Source organism: Amphiprion ocellaris, chromosome 10, assembly GCF_022539595.1.
Source record: "Amphiprion ocellaris isolate individual 3 ecotype Okinawa chromosome 10, ASM2253959v1, whole genome shotgun sequence".
NCBI lineage: Eukaryota > Metazoa > Chordata > Actinopteri > Pomacentridae > Amphiprion > Amphiprion ocellaris.
In genome coordinates this window covers 20,495,450-20,513,090 of record NC_072775.1, presented here as the reverse complement: position 1 = coordinate 20,513,090, position 17,641 = coordinate 20,495,450, and the positions used below count along the sequence as shown (strand labels likewise).

Genomic DNA, 17,641 nt, shown 5'->3' with positions numbered 1-17,641 from the left:
TGATGTGACTTATACACCCAAATAAAGACTGTCCCAGAACAAACACACTCCATGCAAATAACAGTCCCAAATGTCACTGGCCTACCCCCGCAGGAAAATGCACACTACCGCATCGCAAAAAAACGTCAAACAATCAGGAACATCTTGAGGAACATGACAGTCGCCCCAGATGTTGATTTGCCCTCCAAACTTCCTGGACCCCATTCTGATCAAGTATCAACAGGATGCAGAGAAACAAGTTTGATTCACAGAGACCTCACTGCACAACTCAAAGCACCCAAAGGATCCACTGTCAACATCCTGGTCCATCCCCCATGAGAGGACTTCTGGTCCAGGCCCAGTGGTTCAGAGCATTTTTGACAACATAAGGGGAACCACCACAATATTAGGCAGGTGGTCATATTGTTATACCTGATCCATGTATTTAAACAACACATTCGTTGCTTTGCTTGTTTGTATATTTTTTTTAGAGTAGAATACAGCATTTCAGATAGCTCTTACTTTTATTGATGAATTTAGTGACAGCAAAATAGTATTATCAGCATTTTTTAAATGTAATATTATTTCCTCTTCCTTTTTTTTTTTTTTTTTTTTTTTTTGTTACCTGAAAATGAGTTCAAGATCAGGAGACTCGAAAACTACACTTGATCAAAACAGTTCACACGCATACATACGCACGTGTTCCAGTATTTTCGAGCAATGCATTGTGGGACTTCAAAATGGAGTCCTGTTAGCGGGAGTAAGTTGTGATGTCCTCGGTTATGTAGCCGTCCATCGTTATTATTTTTGAGTAGACAGTTAAATTAAGACTCTCCCGTGTCGGTGTGTATTATGGGGGTTTTGTGCTTCGCCAGAGGAGCCTTCACGGCCGCCGTCGGTTTCAGAAAACACGCCGGTTTGTCCGTGAAGCTTCTCTCCAGTGTTTCAGCTGCAGCGGCGGTTAGTGTCAGGACGTACAGCCTGGACAACCGTAAAAATGTCCCGGGACAGTTCGTGTGTTACCACCTTCCAAACAGGACCCTGCTGAAAATCCAGGGAGCGGACACGAGTGCGTTCCTCCAGGGGATAATAACCAACGACATGGCGCTGCTGGAGGAGCCTGAACACAGAGTCATGTACTCTCACATGCTCAATGTCCAGGGAAGGACGCTATACGACATCATGTTGTACAGGTAAGAGTACACTTTACCGCACTGTTTATACGCTTATAAGGACAATACAAACCACCAAATAGCTTCTTACTTTAATTATTTGGTTAACAACAAAACTGCGCAACACCTGTTATCTGACAGGAAGTGACACTTTCATGGTCAGAGAAAATTAGGAAGTGACAGCCTGGTATACCTCCTACCTGTGTACTGGTGTAGGAGGGTTTGTATTAAGTTTTAAAGGTCCTGTGTGGTGAAAATACATATTTTTATGTCTTTTGTGGTTGATCTAAACTTTTACAGTAAAAACTGTTGAGATGTGAGTACATTTACTTACCTCAACCCTCTCACAGCTAGATAGACTCTAGACCTGGGATTTATGGCTGTATGAAGGGAGCCGGATCTTGAGGAGCCGTTCCTTTCAAAAAGCCGTTAAAAAGACTGCCTCGTTGTTATATTCGTTTATTTTAGAAGTTAACCAGGGATAACTCGTTTTTATCAAGGAAACAATCCCTGGTAGCAGTTGTAAGATACAATATGGATCAGAATAATTCAAACTCACACATCCCACCCATATATACTCCATTGAGTTTTATTTATATTTTTATATACACTTTGTTCTTATTTATTATTTTTATATATTTTTTGTAATGTTAAAATGTTCTTGTGTGGTTGACATTGTTTTTATTATTTTTTCTTTATATATTTGTGATATATAGTTTGTTGACCCAGACTTGAAAGAGATATTTTTCTGGAAAATATTGCATTGTGTTCTACCTTGCGTGTCGTCCCCAGAAAAATGCTGCTACGTTTCCTTTGACTCTGCCTGATTTTACTCTTTTTTTTTTTTTTTTTTAAATATCTCCTCCTCCCTGATAAAGCAGTAAATGCGGTTCCGCTCCAATCTCCGGCCAGTCGGACTCAGGCAGCGCTCGCACTCCTCCTCCTCTAGGTTAGCTGCATATATAGCTGTATTTGCATGAATGGAGCGTGCTGTGAATAACTCAAACACTGAGATGTCATTAATCGTTCACGTGAAGGCAGCATGGACAACTCCGACCCATGGGACATACAGGTGACACATGAAGAAAGTGTGGGCAATTTGCATATACGAACGGCTCACAACTGCGAACCGGTTCTCATCGTTCACTTAAAAGAGCCATTTAAACGGCTGACTCGTTAACGAACGTCACATCCCTAATAGACTCCCAGCTTTACAGGCCAATGAGGACTGTAAAAGCTGGGATCTTTATTTTTTATTAAATCTTAAATAAAAAATGACTTTGCGCTGAGCACAGGCGTGTGTGATGCAGCTGTATGTTATGTATGGATACCGAATTGCGTGACCTAAATATGTAGCGGAATGTATGAGACTTGGAAACGCCCCCACAATTTAATCAATTGTTCCTTGTATCATTTCCGACAAATAAGTCCGCAGCAGTCGATTTGCAGTAGGATCGCAATCGTGATCATCAGCAGGCAGCTGATGTAGTGTTCACTTGTTATAGTTACAGTGATGCTGTGCCGCTATCTCACAATGATACAGAAATCCTTAACAAATCTGTGGATTCAGACTATAAGCCACATCACTGCCAAAATCTAATGAGATGGTCCCTGTGTCATTTCTGACCCTCCCTGAATTTCATCCAAATCTGTTATTCTGTTTTGGAGTAATTTTGTGCACAGACAAACATACACTGATCGTCACGACTCCGCCACGTTCCTTGGCAGAGTAATTACATTTTATACTTAGAGTAATAGAAGTGATTACACCTCTGTGCAATGTCACTTAAATGTCCGCTGATCCAAAACTGTTTCACCTATCAGTAACTGCATTATTTCTAAGGTTACAAATAGAGTATTTCCTCCTATGAACAATCAAAAACAAATACTTTGAGAAGACTGTAGTATTGAAAATACATGCCCCAAAGTAGAAACCCACTGCAGCAAGAGTGAATCCACCTGTTGTTGCAATGAGTTGATGTACACATAAGTAAGAAAACTTGTGACCTTTCAAACAAAATTAAGTTAATATAATTAGCCTGCAAATGATCACACTTGCAAATGATCGATGACCACCAGCACCCTTCTCAGTTTTGGTACTATGTCTTGTGTCTATCCCCATGCCTGCATCATGTTTCCACAAGGAAAAGAATTTCTGGAGGAGCTTGAAAATGTTATTGTTAGACAACACAAAGATGAAAAAGGATACAGGAAGATAAATAACCAACTAAAAATCTGTCAGAACAAAGTTACAGAAATAATCAGGAGATATAAAATGAGCCATAGTACCAGGAATCAGAGCTGCAAAAAGACCACATGAAAAATGTGCTCCTTGCACAATGTAGCTTGTGATAAACAGATGTGCAATGGAAATCAAACTGTGAGATCTCAGACAGTGCAAAGGACATTGCCTGACATCACCCTTCATGCATAGTGTGCAAGAAAAAAAAACTGCTGCAAGATTAAACTTCCAAATTACATTATTGATATCTATCATCAAAATGATGACCAATAACAAGTAAACTGTGGACATGTGAAAAGAGATTTTTTCCTAGTAACATTTCCATTGCAGGAAATGCAGCTGTAGATACACAAACTGATTCAACTTTATTATCAGCATACACTGAAATTCATTTTACCTCCTAAAGGCTAACTTTGGCTTTTCTTGTGAGCTAAATTTAGAAGTCCAATTAAAATGATTGGCAAAATGCACATAAAAGAGCTGTCCTTGTGGATCTGAATTGTACATTGAAGATATCTGGAATACAAAACCACTTAGGGTGTTAAATGTTATAATGGCTTACCGTAACACACCTTTATTGTTTTATTAGCACACAGACCACAGGTGTTTCTGATCATAGCTCCCACAAGGGTCACCTAACCAGACAAAATAAGTGAAAATACCAGTGTGGCATTTCAGGGTGGATTTTCCTTTCATGAAGCACTCAACTTGCTGTATTTCCTTTCAGTCTAAAAGAAGCCGAGGGAGGGCATGGTGTTTTCCTGGAATGTGACAGCACAACAAAGGACTCAATCTTGAGACACTTGAAGGTGTACAAAATCCGCAGGAAGGTCAACATCAGCCCCTGTCCAGACCTGTCTGTATGGGCAGTACTTTCACAGGAAGGTCAGGAAGTCAATAAACCTAAGCTTTCTTCTCCTGAAAAAGCTCTGGCATGGGAGGCTGATCCTCGAACTCAGCAAATGGGCTGGAGATTGGTTTTGCACTGCCAAGTTAACCCCTTGGATATAATTGCATCATGCCAGAAAGGAGACACAGAGGAGTATCACAAACATCGCTATGCAATAGGTAAGACCAGACCAGTTTACAAATTGCATTAGAAGATAACGTTAAGTAATTTGGATTTGTCTGAGCACATGTTCTAGAAATTTTGTGACAAGTTTTGTTTGTTTCCTCTGCTGTCATTGTTGTCTAGGACTTCCAGAGGGAGTCAGGGACCTTCCTCCTGGGGTTGCACTGCCACTAGAATCAAATCTCGTCTACATGCAGGGGATCAGCTTTAGCAAGGGCTGTTACATCGGCCAGGAGCTTACAGCCAGGACTCATCACACTGGGGTGGTTCGGAAACGCCTGATGCCAGTGCGCTTGTCATCTCCAGTCCAAGACCTCGAGGAAGGTGCCGTACTGCAAACGCAGTCGGGCAAGCCAGCTGGGAAGCATCGAGCAGGCGTAGGAGAACTGGGTCTCAGCCTAATCCGCATGGCTCATGCCAAAGAGGTGTTGACGCTCAAATCTTCTGACGACTCCACAGTGACACTTGAGGCCTCTGTGCCAGACTGGTGGCCTAAAGATGTCAAAATCAGCTGAAGAGGAGGATGTTTTAACGTTCCCTAAAATGTGACATGCTTCAATCTGACAGACTTCTCATAGACAGAGCCCTGCGTATGTTACACTGTCATTGCTTAACAGCTATGTGGCACTACTCCGTATTTTTGAGTATTTATGTTTTGTTTGCAATAAAATCTATTTCAGAGTGATTTTCCTACATTGTAAAGTGTTATTTATCACGGATGTGTTGTATCTCTCCACATAAGGATATACCAACCATGATACAGTAAGGGTGGTTATTCAATAAACATGCAAAATAGTAACACAAAACTCAGTGGTTTTTTAAATTTTATTTATTCATTTTATCTTTCAGTGCAAAAACTATTTCCAGACATTCATAAACAACATTTGAGATTGCAATAACACCTTTTCCATCATCTTTTTCGCACCGTACAAATTGGCACTTTTCATTCAAGCTATTTCCAGGTGAATATTATGGTTGAGATGCTGAACACATTGAACACATTATTCCTGGTAAAGGAGATGCTGCCCTCTTGTGGATTGAATGGTGTCTCGAATTTGCTGTAACATGGTTTCCGGCTGCAAAGTCAATGTTGAATGATCGAGGCGCTTAAAGTCTTCATTGCACAGGAGGCATTCAATTATGTGAGCCACTCTTTGCAGGTCAAAGGCAGCATGGTAAGGGCCAAGTGTGGTGAGGGTCTCTGAGAGATGTCGTGAGTACTCGGAGGAATCCCCAGAGGAACAAGCATTCAGGAAAGTCATTCGGTTGTCAGCGATGATTTTTAGGAACGAGGCAAATTCCCCATAATCTATACCAGAGCAGGCCTTCATGATGACCTGGAATGAAACAGCCAACCGTAATCACCATTATATTATATACTTTGCAGCATATTTTTAGATCAAAGGTTGACTGAACAATCATGTGCTCAGTACCTGGCAATGCTGATGCCATGAATCCATTGTGTTTCTCCATTCGTCTATCTCTTTTTGAACAGATGACAGCTCATTCTGAAGGAACTGCCACATGATGTCAATGTTGCAGCCATTCAGCCAATTATGATTAATAGAGATGGTGTCCTCCTGTGGGGGGAAAAATAAGTCTGGATCACGACCTGAGTACATCAATAAAACTTCTTACATCTGTAATAAAGGTGACTTCTCATATCAGTGTTAAACCAAAACATAATTTGACATTTCAACTACTGTGATCTGCCCACCAGTGCAATTCTTACCAGATTATAAACTTGATGATGCCAGCCACTGGGCACGAAAATTATTTCACCAGCTTCTTGGATAATTTCAAGAGGCTGACAGGCTTCTTCGGAGTGTGGAAAAAGGCCTCTGTCTTTTAGTTCAGCTGATGTAACATCATAAGGGAGGTTGCCATGAGTGTCTCGTAAAAAGTCCTCCTGATCTGGAGGATACAGAAGCCACTTCTTCCGGCCACAGATGTTTGCAGACCAGCTGTAAGAACGGAACACGTCAGCATGGAACGGGGTCCTGGTGACAAGAGAGAGCATTACACTGTATGAAAAATCAAACACTAATATATATACAGTCTGGGTTTTGCCAGCATTATGTTGAACATCTTAGGACCTGGTGTCCACATAAGTGACCATCTTTTCTTTTTTTTTCCAAAAAGAGCATACTGTTCATAATAATGATAATAATGACAATATAAGAATATTAATAATAACAATATAGATATAATAAACATAATATTCAGATATTATGTATTATCCAGTTATTATATTCAATGGTTACTCCTTATCCCAAATAACTAGAAGAAATCTAAAATGCAGGTCCAACCAAAGCTCAGGCCTTCACAGGTTAACTTTTCATACCATGAGCCTTTAGGTCCCATGTAGACAAACCGGTAGTCGTCCACTTCAAGTGTATCCCAGTATTCATTCAGCCAGTCAGAAGAAAAGTAGACTGGTGTGGTGTAAACATTATGTTTTGGAAAGTCCCTGTAGAGTAAAATAAGAATCATCATATTCTGCGTACGGTCTCAACATTTTTAGCTGAATTTTAAGTAAAACTGATCAACTTTGACGTAATTTAATAACTGAGATATGATACAATTTTGAATCATTTAATGTTTAGTAGATTTTGAACATTTAGTGATACTATTTATTTCTGTTGCACACTGATTCAAATTGTAGATATTCAACACTGTGTTGTTATTAGTCATAAGCAGATAGCCAAAATGGCATTTTCATCTATCTTGGATATTCAGAATTATATTATGGATATCTGTGGTTGAAATTATGACTAATAACTTAACTATGGACATCTAAATGGGAGTTTTTCTAGTAAAATTCCACAGCTTGAAATGCAGTTGTAAATTTAGGCTATGATTCTCTTTACATTGAACTTCCTTTTGTATTCTATAGGCCAGCTTAACGCACACTTACTAGTGGGGTTCACATAAAAGTCCCTGTAGTGCAAACATTTTTGTGAAATGAATATCCCTTTGATACCTTGACATGTGCCAGTCTTTAAGATAGAGGCATCCTTTGGGTGATGAGTGTCCATTCTGAATGTATTCCTTCCAGTAGTGTACAAATTCTTTGAAAGGCATAACTTGCTTGGGGTTGGCATTGTATTCCTTTGCATTGCAGTTTGCAACAGGAACAGGAGTCTCATCTGTGAGAAATAACAGTAACAACACAGTTCACACGATATCAGTTATTGCAGCTGTTACATAATCATGTATTGTCGCTTTACGCATTAGTAAGAGGCGTATTTACCAAACTCCTGCAGCAATTTCTGGAAATGAGGTTTCCCCTCCTCAGTCACCCACTGTTTTCTACACTTCCAGTCCTCTGTGAACCTTCTTGAAAACATGCATGGGTGGTTGGGAAGCAAGTACTTCTTGAAAAACTTCGAATAGCTGAGCTCCTTGTCGATGTAATCTACAAAATGTGAAGACCAAAATTGCTCATACGTCTGTCTGGGTATTTTGACCAGGCTGCTGCAGTTACGGTACGCCTCCCTGTCCATGATGGTAAACAAGGCTAGCTGGTTAGCTGTTAGCAGGCTTAGCTGTCACGGCTCGGACAGCAGGAGACGGTAGGAAGAGCTAGCTGGCAGGTTGGTTTGCCATTACATAGCGACGCGCTCTCACTTTTTCGTCAAATTTACGTCTAACAGTTTGGCCAGAAAACAGAAAACACCACGCTAAAACGCATTTTCTTCTATTTTGACAACAGGTCACTACATATGACAGCAACCGGACGACTGCGGGTTATGGTTCCGAAACGACGCACATGTAAAGCCGTAGCTGTCTATATTTTAACAAGACTGTTTATGCAAATCAGCGTTTCAATTTCTTTGATACGAATACAGTCTTAGCTAATTCCTACACAGCCGTCCTAGCTAACAATAATTATTTTCACCAAAACCTTGTCGTGATAGTGTTTTGTGCCAACAGAGTCGGACAGTAAATACAGACGTACTCCGGTCTGACATCACTTCCGTAATAAACATCACAGTTACTGAGAAGACTGCGAGGGAACGTAATGCTCAGCCCATGTTCACCATTGATGTAGTGTAGATTTTTACCAAGAGCAAGTACCAAATGTTAGAAAGGTTGTAACGTTATGATGACGCACGTGTAATGCGCTCAGCTGGATAGAGAGCTGAAGTTGTCGGTGTGAACGCCTCAACTGAGCTCATCTGCAGCCTGGATTACACTCTGAAGAAAGTATGTTCACCATCAGGACAGAGAGATCCCTCAGCACCACGTCCTCATGATGTAGATTAAAGCTGCACCAGTGACTGCATGTGAATCATATTTATGTAACACTATGTCTGATGTGTCCTTCTAGGTAAATCTGTGTATCTCCTTTCAAAATGAGCCGGGACACTGCCATCCACAGCTGGCCTGGCTCCTATTACATCAACAGTGAGAAGCGGTGGGAGAGTGGAACCCTGTCCATCACCAGAAGCACAGTGCGCTTCGTCTCCAGCCAGAGCAAGGAGAGTCTTGCCAGCTTCCGTCTCTCCCGAATCATGGAGATCAAGATGGAGTCGTCTAGTTTCATCTTCAGCACTCTCACAGTGCTTGAGGAGGGGAATGTGAAGCATTGGTTTGGTTCCCTAAAGCCCAACAGGGTGGTGGTTTATAATGTGTTGGAGCATTTCTGGAGAGAACGCCTTCTTTCTCCCAGTTCAGAGGCCCGGGGAGCTGAGTCTCAGCCCTCTAAAGGGCGAGAGCTGATCAACCTGGTGGCAGGAGCCCAGAGAAGACTAGAGGACACTGGCAGAGTCCTCAGCCACCAGGGAGAGCAGTTTGACAACATGATGCAGGGTCTGGAGAAGATTGACTCCGACTTGGGCGTGGCTGACAAGTAATTGTCTTCAAATTTTCTTACTTATGCAGTGTTTGCTCATGTCTTGTTCATGTTGTATGGATATGTTATTAACTTGTATTACTTAGAAGAAAATAGGCCTAATTAATTCCTGATCCTGACCACTTTGACTTGCAGACTTCTGTCAGAGCTGGAGTCTCCCTCCTGGTGGCCTTTTGGCAAACTCCCCTGGAAGGCTCAGCAGGAAGCCAAGGCTGAGGACGCTGCAAGAGCTGCAGCTGCTGCTGCTGCTGCTGCTGCTTCAGCAGGCAGGGGGTCTAGTAGAAATAAGGTGATCAGTAGCATCCCAGCAGTTGTGTCCAAAGGTGGAGACTCGGACTTGAAGCCTGGTTGTTTGTTGGTGCTGGTGTCCTCACTGGAAGTGCGAGACACAAACTGCCAACTCCTTCACCGATTTGAACGAAATGAAATTGATGAAATCAGGGTGCACAGTCCCTATGAGATTACTGTTAGACAGCGTTTTATTGGGAAGCCCGATATATGTTACAGGTTCCTGTCTGCCAAGATGCCAGAGGCACTGTCAGTGTTAGAGATGCAGTACAAAAAGAAGGTGGAGTTCACAGGTGAATACACAGCTTTCAAGGCTACTCCACTTTCATCTCCATGTGATACAGAAGGGACAACCTGGAATGAAGGTAAGGAAAAGATCAAATAAAGCCACTGTTAGGTCAGTGTTGTTTCCATGCCTGGTATAAATTTGACCACTGAGTGGCAGTAGAGGTCTATGTTTCCACCTTTAGAAGTGTGCAGCCACATGTAAAAACATTTCATCATGGTTATTGGTGTCTCTCCTTGACAGAAATGTATTTTCATGAGTCACTTCACCCCAATTGCCTCAGTTGCTGTACTTTGAGTTTACTGTCTGGTTTCCTCATAAACAACATATGTGCTCTGCACTTTTTCACCATCTCCACCCATGGAGTCAGGTTTGCTGCAGAAGTGCCAAGAGACAGAGCTCCCACTGGAGGTCCCAGCAGGAGAGCTGTCCCAGTTGCAGGTGCATCTCCTCCAGCCATCTGTCAGTCAAGCTGAGGCCCAGGAGCTCAAACAGGTGAGAAACTTGGACTGTCACTGCCTGTGCAAAAAATATGACTGCACCATTGTGGAGGTTTCTCATGTTTGTGTATACTAGACCAGTAATACAAATGAAAAACCCATGTGTGCAGGCAGCATATTGTCTCATGGTGTTAGCTGTTATCGTAAATAATCCTATGGTTTTAGCAACATGTATTTTGATATTTCCATTCCAAACCACAATACACTATAATGGCTTTTATTTTTCATCCTGTATGTTTAAAATGTTATTTGGTGAGACCGCAAACCAAAGTCCATCCTAGTTTTAAGAGAGGAAAAGAAACATGGTCGGTTATTTGGCCAGACTGTACAGTGTCTTTCCATTCAGAGCCTCACTACATCGAGAGCCGTCACAGACATGGTCTGTGGTGGCAACATCTACACAGTGACGCAAATTCAGACCTATGATTCGGACAATTTTTATTTGTGTGTGTGACTCACTATTACAAGTTGCTTAGGCTGAGATCCTTCATGTAAAACCTTCAGCAAGTACTTTTTGTTTAATCATACCATTACCACTTATCACCAAGGTTCTATTATGTGTTGCCAAGATCATATGACAGCTTAACTGAATCACGGGCAGACCAAAACATTGTAATCACTAATGAGAAGTAACTGTACAAATATTATAAAAACGGGTACGATTGTTGTATATTTGGGTTAATTCCAATTAGAACTTCACCTAAATCAAAGCTGCAATTTTGAGGCAGATACTGATATTGGAGAGTTGAAAAATATATTGATCATACACTACTGTTCAAAAGTTTGAGGTCACCCAGACAGTTTTGTGTTTTCCATGAAAACTCACACTTTTATTCATGTGATAACACAATTGCACAAGAGTTTTATAATCATCAGTTAGCCTTTCAACACTATTAGCTAACACAATGTAGCATTAGAACACAGGAGTGATGGTTGCTGGAAATGTTCCTCTGTACCCCTATGGAGATATTCCATTAAAATCATCCGTTTCCAGCTAGAATAGTCATTTACCACATTAACAATGTCTAGACTGTGTTTCTGATTCATTTAATGTTATCTTCATTGAAAAAAAATGCTTTTCTTTCAAAAATATGGACATTTCTAAGTGACACCAAACTTTTGAATGGTAGTGTGTATTAGAAGATATTCATTGTTTTACATAAACACTTAACGTAAACAAACTTTTAGAGGGATCCTTTAAAAAAGTTTTTTAAGGGTGAATAAGATATGTACTTTACACTTTACATTTGTGCCCATTCTGTAGGTGCATTTATGCAAATTTCTTTATATGTTTAGGAGAGCAGCCAAAAGCACAATGGAAAACATACAACTTCAGGAACAAAGCGGAAAAGTAGTCAGAAGTCTAAGCCTACGACTAAGATATGATTCACAAATACATGGTATTGGTTCTGATAAATACTGAGCGTTTGCCTGTGGCCTCATTTGACTTGCCTTAAAAGTCCTTCTTCATGATATTTTTTTTTCGTCTACACACTTCAAAAGTAATATCTTGAATGAATCATTGTTATCACATTAGACCTAAAATGTAGTAAATTATTATGTACAATAATAATCAGACGTTCACCGCTGTTTTTGTCTAAATAATCATTTTTCAAATACTTTTATCGGAGCAGTGACAACACTGGGGCAATCACAAAGCGTGTTTATAAATGGCGTATTGTCTGCAGCTGATAATGGTTCACATTTCAAAGGCTGCCAATTTTGAGTTAATGCCATGCTTCTGTACACACCCTGCTCTTGACATAATTCAGGTCAAGATTAGAATCTACTGTGGAGCAACTTGTACAGAGTCACTCGGTGTCATGTCCTGACCTAAGTGCTGTGGCAAATATTCCCTTTTGTGTCAGTATTTATATATAATTGTTATTGTTTGAAGTTGGAAATTCCTTCTTGTTAGCAGCACAAACTGGTTCACTCACAAGACTGATCAAGGGTTATTTTTAGTTTTGTGTACTGTGTGTCTCCTAATTCACAGCTCTGAATTACCTCGCTAATGCAAGACACTGGGAATTGTAGCTCATATATTTTTCTGTTAGTTCCAGCCTAAATGTTTAATTTTAGGGCTTTCTACATGACTTAGGTGCTCTAGCCATTGTATAAGCAGTAGCTAAAAATATTCATCACCTGTGTTTTTCTATGACACACCAAGACTCTTGTGAATGTTAACTGCAAGGTGTGATTCAGTAATGTCATCCCAGTTTAAACTGTAGAGTCACAGATCTGAGTGAGTGAATACAGTTGTTCCTTGGTGTGTTTTGACATACTATCTGTTTTTCACATGGCTGCCTCTAGCTGTTTTTGTGCTCAGCTGAAATGTTCATATAAACCAGCCAGTGAAAACTGACATAATGTCAGTGGCTGTGTGTGAGGGCACGTGTAACATAACATAATACTAGTTTAGAAACCAAGGTGGTGGGGTTTGAAGTAAGTGTTTATTAGGTTTTACTTGGCACATCACAGTATATTTAAGCTGTTCCATTAACCGTAACGTATACAGTTGTGAGACCATATAATATACTCGCAATGTTCCTTAAACCCACTGAAAGTAGAAAACAAACAGTATAGTGTATCAGTTATCCCAGGAGACGAGCCAAAAGTTAGCTCTCTGCATATTCTCAAGTTTCATCTGTAGTATGAAATAATATCACACTGGAAACATGAATAACTTTTTGCATCAAGGTTGGTGTTGAATTATAACATCACCTCCTGATCTGTAGACTTCAGGCAGCAGGGTATTGTCTTTGTAAGCGAAGTGAAGAAGAAGAGCTCTGGATTCAAGCCACTGCTCCTAACATGTTTGCTTTCTAACTCACTGACCCCATCTTTACACCCCTCCACATGTGGTCCACATGTTGTACCCTGAAGTTACACACCACTTTGGTGTAGTTTTAATATTAAATCATCTTCTATTTCTGTTGTGTTATTATTTATAACACCCTGGACTCTTAACAGACTTTGGCAAAACAGCGTTTTCATATCATGCACCATGGTCAAAAAAAAAGAACAAAAAAAAAAAACTCTTAAACTAGAAACATTCATATCCGTAAATGAGTTGAAGAGTATCATAAAAAATACAGTAAAGGAGGAATGTCAACAGCTGTCAATCTGTTTTTAATTGTTTTACTGTTTATCGTTTATTCGTGTGTCATGTATCTGTTTTACATAACTTTAAAATTTTGTATGGCTGCTACCTTGGCCAGGTCTCCCTTGTATAAGAGATCTCTAATCTCAATCGGACTTCCTGGTTAAATAAAATGAATAATTATCCATGTTCACTGAGGGCTGGTGTGTAGTTGCTTCAACAAATGAGTGTGTGTGCCTCCATATGTGTGTACTAACTGGGTTGTATGTGCAGATGCTGATGCAGCTGAAGAACCTTGCCCTGGAGGCAGAAACGGAGCTGGAACGGCAGGACGAAGTTCTGGATGTCCTGACAAGCTCGACGGATCGAGCCACCATGCACATAGAGAAGCACACCTGCCGCATGAAAAGACTGCTGTAGTCCTGACGGCTCAGGAGACACGTGATCGCCATGTTCCTTCTGACAAACGTACTGTATGCCTCCTCATTGTCCACACGGTATTGGTACAGTTTGAGAACACTGAAATTCAGCAGTAGAGACTTGCATTTAGCCAGAATAGTTTATAGGATTTTTACTACATTTGTTGGTATGATCACAGTGATGTCTAGGCAGCACTAAAGATATTGACAAAAATGAAACTTGACCATCCTTGGTCAATTTAAGAGCATACCTAAGAGGAATTAATAAACACGTGGACTCACACTTTTCTCTAATATATTTCTTTGTGACAAAAATAACAATTTTGCTAGCTTATGTCATGTCAAATCTAAATTTCTCTTTCTTTTTCATTAGTTTATTTGAAACAGACTCAATGTCTGAGTGAGATGCATCACCATCTTTGTGAACAGTACATTAAGTGTTCACTCTCTCAATGCATGTCTTGCAACTGCGGCTAGTATTGCTACCATTGCATCCGGCTTATATGCAATAGGCTACATGGCACTTTGAAAACAGATTTTTAGTATTCTTACTTTTAGGATTTAGAATAAAGGAACAATGAACTTGATCACCACTTGGTTGAAAGTCTATGGAAGCGTAGGTGAAAACTTACAAACAGGTATCAGTATACTGTATTACCATAATAGGAACATGACTATCGTTAGGTAGGAAAAAAAATCATCTCTCCCTTGGTTCAGCATCTAGTAGTGAGGCTTATTGTTGGGCTCTCGCTATTAAATCCCTATGAAAATATTAGCAGGGGCAGTCAATGAGAGACCACACCCATGTCAGAGTTCTAGTAACTCATACTGATTGCTGGTGTCACCTGAGTGGTAGCTGAGGGACTCGCATGAAACCGCAGTGCATGTCATTCACCCCCAGTGAAACCAGCAGGTGAAAAATAAGCTGATAATGTTTGTATCAGAGGAGACACACAGCAGTTTAAACCGTTCACAAATACAGTGAACAGCAAAATGGACATTTAGAAGAAAAACACCTGGTGCACTTACTAACTGCATGTTGTTTCTGTAGGTGTTATTTACAAGACGGGTGTAAGAATGGTGGATAAACCTGATTTGAGCATACAAACGAAAGCTTTCCGATAGAAGTAAAAGTAATAAACTGACAGATGAAGTTAGTCCATATCTGTGTCTCTGATAATGAACTGCCATTCCTCCTTTTTATAACCATTTCTGTCCTGTTAAAAATGTCTTTCTCAGGTTCTAGGTGTCACTTCTCCTCTCTGGACACAGTTTACCTGTACGCTAAACGTTGCATGTCTCAATATTACTGCTTTGTATTGCAGCAAGTGCAAATATCCCATCATCATCACTGTATAGCAGAAGACTGTAAATGTGCAATTAAGTTATGGAACTTGTAAAAACAGAGTACAGAACACTCCCTCTCTCTTTTTTCTTTTTAGAATATTATCGCTAAAATACTTTATGTTAAGATCCACATCTCCTGTATATGCCTGATGCTATTCTAGATATGTATTATCTGTAAATGACTGACAAATGTATTGTAATTCTGTGATTTTATTGTGCTCTGTTATCACTGTGAAATTGTAACTAGCCATTAGGTGAACTTGAGATATCTGTACCAAGTTTAAAAATGATCTCAGTGCTTATTTTTGTTGATAATTTATCTTGACACTGGATTAGCTTTAAATAGAAGGGAAGTCTGCGTCATTGTAAACATCGAATGAGTTCCTTTTTATCAGCTTGGACGTTGTCACCATTTGAAGTCTGTAATAGCATATGATTTGCAATAAAATTGAAATAAGTTCAATGAATTGTCTGTTTATTCACTTTTTGTTTTAAAGCTGCTATAATAACTCAAGTCATCGTCTAGCAGTTGTGATACACTGTAGTTCTCCACTGTAGATCATTTTACTGGATTCCTGTGTTGATTCTTATTCATCCATGTCAAAGTAAATCTCGGAGCTTCAGTTAAAAAAAAAAAAAAAAAAAAGTGAACTTGTCTTTTAGGTTTTTGAAACTATTTCATCCAAGAGGCTTCTTTGGTTGTTTGAAGCTTCAACCCTTTAGATCTTCACTTGCCTAAAAGTGAAATTGAGTTTCTTTTTCACTGAAGCAGAAGAGTGTTAGTGTATTATTTTGGTCCACTCACAGTATCTTAACAGCCTTTTCAGATGTGGCTTTTTGAGCAACAAACCTCTGATAAACCACTCGCATATTTCCACAGGAGTTAATGGATACCAACTTCTTAGGGTAAATTATGCCAGCATTGTGTTAATTTTTACTATGCTCTAAACGTGCTTTGATATCCATCCGGTCTATTTAAAATGTGAACTAACCTTGTAGGTGAGTTTTTAGTTTTGTTGTTAGTGAGGTCACACCCAAAATTGATGATAAAAAACACAAATATAAAGTCACTCTTTTTAATTTAAAAAGTACATTATTTCAAAAGTTTATTAATTGTTCTTGGACACAATGTTGTATTTTTTACAGCCTTTTAATATCAGTTTGAGATAAGTGGCTTGGAAATTTTTTCCTAGGTTGAAGGTTAAGTGACTCAGATCTTCGGAACACTTCAGCGTAGTATCCTGATGTGAAATCATCATTAAAGCCAGAGAAACAACGGAATTTATTCAGTGGAAAACAAATTAGGTTTGCTGTTTGGAAGAAAACTGAGCCAGTAAAATGAGCCTCCTGAATTCTAACCAAGCCTTATTCCGTAACAAAAACTCATCAGGCAACGCCCCTCATAGTCAGCTCCCATGTGACAAATTGCAACAGAGAATATCAAAACACACGCAAACTAGAAACGGATGTTAATTTTGGTTCCAGCCGCCGTGCCTGCTGTTGTGGGGAAGTGGCTCGCTTTATACCCTCTACTATTATAACATCCTGTTGGCACCAAGACTGTTGGCATCAGCTGACCCCCCGTCGGGCTGCTTTCACCACAAGGGGAGACGACTTCATATCAACAGTAGGCCAGATTTGATTTGGCAACTGGCTGAGTACTCAATTATGAATCAGGAAGACGTCTTACCTTTGAAATCAGACCGACAGCCTCATTCAACAGTCTGGTTCTAGTTAGCCTGAACTGATCATTTGTATTAAACACAGCCCACCATGAAAGATGTGATCCTGAGCACAACGCAAGAGGGATGTCTTTATGTGACATTATGAATATTTTTTTCTTGCACAGTTGAATATGTTTTCAGTGTGGATCATTTATTTTTGTTGATTTCAGTGATAAACACAAGGATTGTTGGAAGTCCCAAACTCCAGAAGCACACCACATGGTTATGTGAATTCCAACCCTTAAAAAAGGTTAGGGAAATAGTGCACACTCTGGCGTGGTTTTGAAGCAGCCTTGCAATACAAGGAAGTGGTGGCGGTCTTGTCTGACCACAGATACATGAGATCCGGCTTTGCCTTCCTAACGGATGGTATGGAGACACAAGGGATTTTGCTGGCCTTGACTTCCAAGTCTGTTTACTTGATAGTTCTGTGGTGAGCGCTCTCATTCAAGGAGCGTGTCTCCACTGATGGCCAATCAATCAACTCGTGCAGGGGAAAAAAAAATACAGACCAAGTTTGTGGGCACATGCTGGTTGCACTGCACTCCAAAATATGAAATCATGTGACTGCAATAGAAATAGGCTGGATTCATCATCCTCAGAAATGAGTTTTTTAATGTCTGTGTAAAACTTAAAGCACTTCACTCAGTT

The 17,641-nt window shown here is 40.0% G+C and overlaps 3 protein-coding genes across 6 annotated transcripts; 2 read left to right on the top strand and 1 right to left on the bottom strand.

Moving 5' to 3' along the window:
- The first annotated feature begins 710 nt into the window (after positions 1-710).
- iba57 (iron-sulfur cluster assembly factor IBA57) lies at positions 711-5,150 on the top strand. The gene is made up of 3 exons (XM_023270377.3): positions 711-1,172; positions 4,121-4,461; positions 4,589-5,150. The coding sequence occupies exons 1-3, from the start codon at positions 832-834 to the stop codon at positions 4,978-4,980; spliced, it is 1,074 nt and encodes a 357-aa protein (XP_023126145.1). The 5' UTR covers positions 711-831; the 3' UTR covers positions 4,981-5,150.
- A 126-nt stretch (positions 5,151-5,276) lies between these two features.
- jmjd4 (jumonji domain containing 4) lies at positions 5,277-7,971 on the bottom strand. 2 transcript variants are annotated; one of them, XM_023270402.3, is made up of 6 exons: positions 7,719-7,971; positions 7,449-7,614; positions 6,810-6,935; positions 6,198-6,465; positions 5,899-6,045; positions 5,277-5,802 (listed from the first exon to the last, which is right to left on the bottom strand). In XM_023270402.3, the coding sequence occupies exons 1-6, from the start codon at positions 7,969-7,971 to the stop codon at positions 5,467-5,469; spliced, it is 1,296 nt and encodes a 431-aa protein (XP_023126170.1). In that variant the 3' UTR covers positions 5,277-5,466. The 2 variants fall into 2 exon arrangements, with proteins under 2 accessions (XP_023126170.1, XP_054870272.1); XM_055014297.1 differs by lacking the exon at positions 6,810-6,935.
- Positions 7,819-15,729, top strand: snap47 (synaptosome associated protein 47). 3 transcript variants are annotated; one of them, XM_023270405.3, is made up of 5 exons: positions 7,819-7,953; positions 8,799-9,320; positions 9,459-9,976; positions 10,268-10,392; positions 13,774-15,729. In XM_023270405.3, the coding sequence occupies exons 2-5, from the start codon at positions 8,824-8,826 to the stop codon at positions 13,918-13,920; spliced, it is 1,287 nt and encodes a 428-aa protein (XP_023126173.1). In that variant the 5' UTR covers positions 7,819-7,953; positions 8,799-8,823; the 3' UTR covers positions 13,921-15,729. The 3 variants fall into 3 exon arrangements, with proteins under 3 accessions (XP_023126173.1, XP_035804128.1, XP_023126172.1); XM_035948235.2 differs by lacking the exon at positions 7,819-7,953 and adding an exon at positions 8,020-8,061; XM_023270404.3 differs by lacking the exon at positions 7,819-7,953 and adding an exon at positions 8,538-8,674.
- The last annotated feature ends 1,912 nt before the right edge of the window (positions 15,730-17,641 follow it).